Genomic DNA, 9,474 nt, shown 5'->3' with positions numbered 1-9,474 from the left:
TCATTGGGGCTTGCCTCCCAATCTCTGGTATGACCTCCTCCTCTGATCTGGCAGCCTGGGGACCTTCACCATGGAACCTGCATTGTACCTCATCAATCTCAAGTTGTGACAGCAGTTGCCGTTTGTGGATGTTGGAACACTGAGCTACGAGTTGTTTCGTGTTCAACCGTGACTGTGGGTTTCGAAGTAACCATTTAGCCCACATTCTCTGCATGTAACCCCTCTGACTCGGGTTGCTTGAGTAGTAGCATTCCAACCGAGCCATGTTATCGCATCTCGCCCATCTCCGCTTTGTTCCAGTAGCCCATTTTTCATCAAGGTGCTCTGGTTCCCCAGCATCTCAATTCACACATAATCTCTCACACAATATTACTGTCCATCAACAACAGTGAAAAAAAACATTTTGTCACACAACAGCTGCTTTAACAGCTTTTTTAATGAAATCAAAACAGAGCAATATAACATTATAAAGTGCACATCTAAGGTAAACTAGTACTCAGCCTATAGTGGATTTAAACCATGGTTGCATACTTTGTTTTTCTCAAGTTTGCTTTGAACACAGCAGTCTGTTTCTGTATGTTTGTTGGAGAATAACGAGACCCCGGACACCAGCGTTATGTGACGCTGTATTCAAAACTCACAAAACTGCCGGCCGTACAAACAAGCGCAAGCATTCCCCCGTGCTGCTGGGGCAAACCATTCTGAAAGAGCGGGGTTTCACTCCCCCTAACAGTCAGTCAGGCTATGTTGATTATGTTGGTACTTCTTGCGCGGAAGTCTCTCTACGGTTTTTGTGTCTACCTCATTTCGGATGACTACACTTGGTTCGATGACAACACTGGAGACGTTTTATTTTCGCTAAGTCGCTACCACTGCAACGCTGAACTTTCGTTGTCATGTCACCGCCTCCGCGCACCGTCACTGTCAGACGAACACAGAGAAGCTCCACCCGCTCTATTTATATGGACACGGAACGCTGTAACCTTCCACACAAAATAGTTCCAAACAAGTAACAATCGCGTCAGTGGCATACATCGTATACCTGTATGATACACAGAGAGAGAATAACAGGTAACTTTGATCTTGTCAGTGGAGCAATCTGGCAACTTTTTAAAAGTAAGCTTTCCATTCATAAACTCTTTAAGTATCCGTTTTAGGTGTCTCGCGCTGCCGTGGCTGGCAAAAGAGACATGGGCGTGGACTTCTGCAGCGTGCTTGTTGTTTTGTTTCTGGTGTATTTATAGAGCAACGTAGCATCCGCTTGTGATGTGTGCCACGTTCATCTCGCGAGAAAAAATTTAATCTGTTAAAATTCATTTAAATGAATGCCAATAAAAACGCACTAAACTGACAGCTCTAATATATATATATGATCGTTTGTCTGTGTGTGCCCTGTGATTGGTTGGCAACCGGTTCAGGGTGTCCCCCGCCTACTGCCCGAAGACGGCTGGGATAGGCGACCCTAGTGAGGATTAAGCGGTTCGGAGAATGAATGAATATATATATATATATGTATATACATATATATATATATATATATATATATATATATATATATATATATATATATATATAAAAATCCTCATCTCACCCCTCGGGTGGTGTCCGTCCCTCATTCAGCTCGGGTCCTCTACCAGAGGCCAGGAAGCTTGAGGGTTCTGCGCAGTATCCTTGCTGTTCCCAGCACTGCACATTTCTGGACTGAGATGTCCGATGTTATTCCCGGGATCTGTTGCAACCACTCATCTAGTTTGGGGGTCACTGCCCCGAGTGCTCCGACCACCACAGGCACGACTGTCACCTTTACCTTCCAGGCTCTCTCCAGCTCTTCTCTGAGCCCTTGGTATTTCTCGAGTTTCTCATGTTCCTTCTTCCTGATGTTTCCATCACTAGGGACCGCTACATCCACTACAACGGCTTTCCTCTGCCCTTTATCTATGATCACGATATCTGGTTGGTTCGCCATTACCATCTTGTCAGTCTGGATCTGGAAGTCCCACAGGATCTTCGCTCTGTCATTCTCCACCACCTTCGGAGGTGTTTCCCATTTTGACCTTGGGGTTTCCAGTCCATACTCCGCACAGATGTTTCGGTAGACTATGCCAGCCACCTGGTTATGGCGTTCCATGTAGGCTTTCCCTGCCAGCATCTTACACCCTTCAGTTATGTGTTGGATCGTCTCAGGTGCCTCTTTGCACAACCTACACCTTGGGTCTTGTCTGGTGTGGTATATCTGGGCCTCGATGGCTCTGGTGCTCAAGGCCTGTTCCTGAGCAGCCAGGATGAGCGCCTCTGTGCTGTCCTTCAGGCCAGCCCTCTCTAGCCACTGATAGGACTTCTTGAGATCAGCCACTTCAGTTATGGTCCGGTGGTACATCCCGTGTAGGGGCTTGTCCTCCCATGATGGTCCCTCTTCCAGCGCCTCATCTTCTGTTCCCCATTGTCTGAAACATTCTCTGAGTACGTCATCCGTTGGAGCCTTCTCCTTGATGTATTCATGGAGCTTGGATGTTTCATCCTGGACAGTGGCTCTCACACTCACTAGTCCCCGGCCTCCTTCCTTTCGGCTTGCGTACAGTCTCAGGGTGCTGGATTTGGGATGGAACCCTCCATGCATGGTTAGGAGCTTTCGGGTCTTAACGTCCGTGGTCTGAATCTCTTCCTTTGGCCACCTTATTATTCCTGCAGGGTATCTGATCACTGGCAGGGCATAGCTGTTTATTGCCCGGGTCTTATTCTTGCCATTGAGCTGGCTTCTTAGGACTTGCCTCACTCGCTGGAAGTATTTGGCCGTAGCCGCTTTCCTTGTTGCCAGTTCGAGGTTGCCATTGGCTTGTGGTATACCAAGGTGCTTGTAGCTGTCCTCAATGTCTGCTATTGTTCCTTCAGGGAGTGAGACCCCATCAGTGCAGACTACCTTTCCTCTCTTAGTCACCATCCGACTACATTTCTCAAGCCCGAATGACATCCCGATGTCGCTGCTGTAGATCCTGGTTGTGTGGATCAGTGAATCTATGTCCCTTTCGCTCTTAGCATACAGCTTTATGTCATCCATGTAGAGGAGGTGACTGATTGTAGCTCCATTTCTGAGGCGGTATCCATAGCCTGTCTTGGTGATTACTTGGCTTAGGGGGTTCAGTCCTATGCAGAACAGCAGTGGGGAGAGTGCATCACCTTGGTATATGCCACATTTGATGGATACTTGGGTAAGTGGCTTGCCATTGGCTTCAAGTGTGGTTTTCCACATTCTCATCGAGTTCGCAACAAAGGCTCTTAGGGTCCTGTTCACCTTATACAACTCCAAGCATTCAGTGATCCATGTATGTGGCATCGAGTCATAGGCTTTCTTGTAATCAATCCAGGCTGTGCACAGGTTGGTACGTCGGGACCTGCAGTCTTGTGCGACTGTTCTGTCAACCAGGAGCTGATGTTTGGCTCCTCTGGTATCTCTACCAATGCCCTTCTGCGCTTCGCTCATGTATTGATCCACGTGTCCACTTATCTTAGCCGCGATGATTCCTGACATGAGCTTCCATGTTGTGGAGAGACAGGTTATTGGCCGATAGTTGGATGGGGCTGCACCCTTCGAGGGATCCTTCATGATCAGGATCGTTCGCCCTTCGGTTAGCCATTCTGGGTGAGTCCCATCACTCAGCAGCTGGTTCATTTGTACTGCTAGGCGCTCATGGAGTGCTGTGAGTTTCTTTAGCCAGTAGGTGTGGACCATGTCCGGGCCTGGTGCTGTCCAGTTCTTCACATCTGAGACTCGTTCCTGTATGTCTGCCACTGTTATGGTAACTGGGTTCTGTTCAGGCAGGTTGCTGTGCTCCTCACTCAGGGTCACCAGCCATTGTGCACTGCTGTTATGTGCAACCTCCTTCTCCCATATGCCTTTCCAGTACCTTTCAGTTTCCAGTCTTGGTGGGTCAGCTCTGTTGTTAGGACCCTGCCACTGAGCGTACACTTTCGCAGGTTGTGTTGCGAACAGCCTGTTTATTCGTCTGGCTTCATTCTCTTTTGTGTACCGCTTTAGGCGACTGGACAAGGCTTGGAGCCTTTGTTTGGCAGTTTCGAGTGCTTCAGGTATGGTCATCTGGATGTACTTCTCGGGTATCGGCCTTTTCATCACACCTCTCTGGGCCTCCGTCAATTGACTCACATCTTTCCGGGCCGCCTTGATCTTAGCCTCCAACCGTCTTTTCCATGGTGGGTAACGTATCTCATGGTTGCTCTTATAGCCCAGAGTCTCCAGGATCACTGATGCTGAAGCGTATATCAGCTCATTGGTTTCTGTGATCGTTACGGTAGGGATCGCCCTCAGTGCTGCATTCACACTTTCTATGAGACTTTCAGATGGTACTTCACATAGTCGTTGTAATCGGTTTCTAGCTTTCATTCTCGCCATGATCTTCGCTTTCAGGTCAGTTGCTGCCTCGCTCAGCATTTCATTCATTGGGGCTGGCCACTCAATCTCATCATCTGCATTCATTGGAGCTTGCCTCCCAATCTCTTGTATGACCTCCTCCTCTGATCTGAAAGCCTGGGGCCCTTCACCATGGAACCTGCGTTGTACCTCATCAATCTCAAGTTGTGACAGCAGTTGCCGTTTGTGGATGTTGGAACACTGAGCTACTAGTTGTTTCTTGGTCAACCGTGACTGTGGGTTTCGAAGTAACCATTTAGCCCACATTCTCTGCATGTAACCCCTCTGACTAGGGTTGCTTGAGTAGTAGCATTCCAACAGAGCCATGTTATCGCATCTCGCCCATCTCCGCTTTGTTCCAGTAGCCCATTTTTCATCAAGGTGCTCTGGTCCCCCAGCACCTGACGCAGACCTTGTTTGGCCGGGCGACGTCTGAGCCGGCATGTCATTTGTTTTATTGTCTCTCATCATTGTATGAGGTAGGCATTAGCGTGAAGGATCTTGCCCAAGGACCCACACTGGATGGTGTTATGTGCTCATTTTTGCCCCAAGCGGGATTCGAACCACCGTCTCCCGTCTGCCAAACCGATGCCTTACCAACTGAGCTATCCAGCCGCTCCCCCCCCCCATATATATATATATATATATACAGTATATGTTTTTTTTTCTTTTAGTTTTCTGCCTGCTCCACACTCCTGTCCGGTCGTTGGCGGTAATGCACCATAAATTTGTTTACCAAATGCCAAATATATTTTACACGATCAAGAACAAAACATGTTGTGGGTTTGTTAGATGAAGATTACACTGTTCTGGACCTGTGCCTGTTAATTTTTTTTGCTTTGCTTACACTCATGAAACGTAATAGATATTTTTCACAAGTCTGGAAGTTTTTTTTTTTTTTTTTTTTTTAAACATCTTTTGACAAAAAGGTAAATCTTTTGCTCCTTTGGGCATTGAGATCATATTTTGAATGAAACACCAGCGACTGATGAAATGTTATTTTCACAAGCTAATGTTTGGTTTACAGCATGCATATGTCCATCTTATTTTCATTTTGTTGACCTGCAATGATTTGAGATCTACAGCAGAAATCACTATTGAGTGACCACCAGTGTTAACAAGGTTTGTGTCAATACACTCGTTGAGGTATCATCAACCCATCACGATTTGTATCTCCTTCTGCGTCGAACGTGTAATTAGAGTGATGAGACGCACCCATTGTAAACTCGTTCTCACCGAGCTCAGGCTCGTTCTCGTCGTTTTGTATCTCTGCTTGCGCACATATCCGTTGCATCACGTTACACTGCATCCTGCTGTTTTGTCATGCATATTGGGTGACGGCGCCATCGATGTTGCTGTCTGTTATTCAACTTGCCCTTCTAAGGTCGTCAGAAAATTCCCAAGATACATCCGTGAACACATTTATTCAAATTAATTTTCCCACTTAGTTGCGATGGACGTCGTGTTGTCCATCTCTCGGTGCCACTCAAATGTACGTGAAAAAAGCTTTTATTTTGACAGCGCCAATAGGAAGTGAATGGGTCGCCTATCTATACTTGACGTTGGTGATTTGCTACAGGGAAGACTCATGAGAGACAAATATTGCCATTAAGATAGACTTTTGAGACCTCTCCAAATAACCCGATCCTCCCACCGTTGAGTTTTTTTCTGCCTTCACATCTTTTACCGAATAGGGTGACAAACACAACACGGCCGTGTTCAATTGGCAGCAGCTGGATGGATGTGCTGAGGAAACCATTAACAGTGGATCCTTGTTTTGTTTTTGTTTTTTTGCTTGGAATTTCCTCCTCGCTTTGGTGATTATTTAATCCCGACAATGCGTCAGGTTTATCACGGCTTTTGATGACCCACTTCATATGATGCGGAATATATTGTATGGGATTTACAGCACGATTCAGCGTCGGGGGAAAGAACGTCTGTGATCTTTCTAGTAAACGTGTAATGAAGATAAAAGATGGACATATTCGGGGGATTATTAATTATTTTCCCTGCCAGTTTTATTGCCTGCATAACAGGTGAGTCATTAATGTGTTTGTGGCTCTTGTGCTCCTGATCTTCATCATGAAATGAACACCCTTCACTTAAAAAAAAGATGGACTATAATTATGAGTGAGGGGGGTGTTATTTATCGAAATATCAAAATATCTGCATAGCAATACACATAATAAATAACGGAGGGTAATATCCCATGTGTATTAAACAAGGTCTGTCCATCAATTGTGAAGAATTTCCTGCAATGTCTGCCTGTGTGCATTGGGACTGGCCTGACCGCAGTTCAAATCTGTTGGCGCTAAACCTCAGCCTGAGCTCAGATGATAATGGGGACGAGGGTGTTGTAATATATCCCCACCCCCACCCTATCAGTCGCCCCCATTTTCGCCGGTGTTGGCAGGGTAGTACTACGCAGCAGTAGTATTGTGTCCGGATCAGCAAATGGGATAAAAAAACAAAACAGATATCTAGCTATATTAACAGAGGAATAACTACACACAGCCTGTCTTGTCTGACAGTGTGGATTAGATGTGAGAGAACTTAAAATATATTAAGCAACCAAGAATCAACGTACCCTGCTTTTGTCATGTTCCTGTTCTTGGACTTGCCAGCAGGTGGCGGACTGAGCGGACTTGCTGGTTGCACGCCTGCTGCCAATCTTGCAATTTAGGAACTCTCTAAAGACCCACAAACTGTCAGCTGATTGTCAGAGTATTGTTTTGCCTTGCTGCTTTCCTTGCTCATAGACCTTTCTATGGACCTCGTCGTTTTTGCTAATGATCTGTCAAATGCCATTGGTTTAGTAAGTATGGTTTTTGTTTTTGACAAACACCTCATGAGGCATGTCAACACACTGTGTTGATACTGTGTCGCTGACCACTGCCACCTGCTGGACCTTCAAAATCCATGCAGCCAACCCACTTGACAGACTGAACTGACTGATTTGATGATGAAGTGTATACAAAATAATTCACATCCATGCATTCATATTGTATCATTCAATGTTTGTTTATTGTTTATTGAACATATAACATATACTATACAGAAATACACTGGCAAAAAGTGAAGTTAGATATGAAAAAGAAAATGGTCATCATCACAATTACTGTATATGTTCAAAGGAGTAGTAAGAAGTAAAAAACTTATCTAGTCCTACCCCTTGTTATACAGGGTGGCCCACTTAAAAGTAGCCCGGATTTTTTTTTTAATTAAAATATTTTTTTTATTTTTTTCAAAACATGTATTTAATTACGTGAATGTTACAAGGTATTTGTAATTCGCTGCTGAACATCACTGACAACTTCGGGCGTCCGGACTAATTTAGGTCTCTGCTTCTTCACGTTTGCGAGAGAGCCAGTGTCTCGCCATTTCTTAACCAGGCTCTGAACACAACGTTTAGCCGGTGGTTTTGTTTGTGGGTACTCGCGAGTGAAGGCCTCTTGTGTTTTCTTAATTGATCCGGTTCGCACATAGCCTTCCACAATCACTATTCTCTGCTGCAAGGAAAACACCATTTTCTTGAGGTATGGTACGCACCCGGAGAAGGTAGGAGCACTACTGTTCGTGTATAATCTAAAACAAACAAAAATTGGCTCAGCGCCAACGTGTATAACCGGAGCAGTTTTGGAACACTTCCAGCATCTCTTGTAACCTGTAAGTAATAAAAACAGGTTTTGGAAAGACTTGGGTCACTTGTAACATTCACGTAATTAAATACATGTTTTGAAAAAAATTAAAAAAATATTTTAATTTAAAAAAAAATCCGGGCTACTTTTAAGTGGGCCACCCTGTATAATATATGAATTTATCATTTTACAATACAGAAATGAAAAGGAAAAAGCCTACATATCAACAATGCTTTTACCCTTATGAGTGCTGTATTTTATTTATTTTTACAACTTTCGGTTTGTATATACATACTCATTCGAGCACATTTATGATGATTTTCTCAAATATTTTCTCATATTCGTAATGGCTACAGCATTTCATTAATACAATTCATAAGTTTATCAATGTAATTCTGATGTATCACTATATTTTATAAATGTATCCATTTTTATCAGCTTATTTCTGATTTGTGTAGTTTTCTTGTACTACTCTCTTGAATTTGTTTTTTAACTCTGCAAGCGAGTTACTGTGTTTCAATAATGTGAAAATCATGTGAATGAGGATGCTTGTGGGCTTTGTCTTCACACAGTTTTAGTAGTTTTAGAAAAATAAGATGCTCAGTGTTTTAAATTTCAGTCTGTTGCGTTTTTACTTGCAATTTCCCCTGCTGTGGAGAGCACACACTCACAAGGGACAGATGAGGCCGGCGTACAAAGGAACTCCTTTGCGAGGTGGGAGAGGTTTGGGAAAGAAGTGTGTTGGTCCTTCCAGTACAACAGCAAGTCTTGGTCACGTGCAATATTCCCCTGTGCCAGGTATCGCTGGACCTTAGATATTGGATCTGCTGTTGCACCTCTTCCCAGTCTCCTCACCTCATCATCCAGATGCTGCCACAGGCCACCTGAAAAACAAAACCCAACGAATTGGCATTTAGAACAGTTTCCAATATCAAACTAGTATGATGATCCGGGCTGGGCCTCGATTGTGCGCCCAATGACACGCATGCATTAACGGGGTAGGACTAGATACGTTTTTTACTTCATCCTACTCCCTTGAACATAATAACTGTGTTGAATGAAGACTGATTTCTTTCTTTTTACTTTTTTATCTACCTTATTTTCTGTCAAATTATTACTGTATATGTTTTATGTTCAATAAACAAACAAACAAACACTCAGACCGCAGTCTGGATATGGCCTCCGTGCACCTGGAGGAACTGCGGAATCCAAGTGATTTGTCTCTGGGGTCAAGAAGTGTTGCTAAGGTTAACACACTCAGACTCCAAACTGGAAGCAGTGTCTGTGACTAAAACACAGGTGTTTTTTCACTGATTGGCAATCACAATTAATCATCAACATAGCAACCGTGAAAAGATAAGAGAATGGCTGTATTCCTGGCGTAATCCTGGGTGTATCGGGAACTTCATGCTA

At 44.3% G+C, this 9,474-nt stretch overlaps 1 protein-coding gene across 3 annotated transcripts in view; it reads left to right on the top strand.

Annotated features, from left to right (window-relative positions):
• The first annotated feature begins 5,942 nt into the window (after nucleotides 1-5,942).
• LOC127594599 (carbonic anhydrase-related protein 10) overlaps nucleotides 5,943-9,474 on the top strand; it is a 62,940-nt gene continuing 59,408 nt past the window's right edge. For 2 of the 3 annotated variants that reach the window (XM_052056479.1, XM_052056478.1), the window contains exon 1: nucleotides 5,944-6,459. In XM_052056479.1, the coding sequence (XP_051912439.1) occupies nucleotides 6,399-6,459 (61 nt within the window). In that variant the 5' untranslated portion in view covers nucleotides 5,944-6,398. Of the gene's footprint in view, nucleotides 6,460-9,474 lie in introns of all 3 variants that reach the window. The other variant, XM_052056481.1, reaches the window with a different exon arrangement.

This window comes from Hippocampus zosterae, unplaced genomic scaffold (assembly GCF_025434085.1).
Source record: "Hippocampus zosterae strain Florida unplaced genomic scaffold, ASM2543408v3 HiC_scaffold_22, whole genome shotgun sequence".
Taxonomy (NCBI): domain Eukaryota; kingdom Metazoa; phylum Chordata; class Actinopteri; order Syngnathiformes; family Syngnathidae; genus Hippocampus; species Hippocampus zosterae.
Note: the sequence above shows the minus strand (reverse complement) of the source record. Positions and strands in the feature narration are given on the sequence as shown.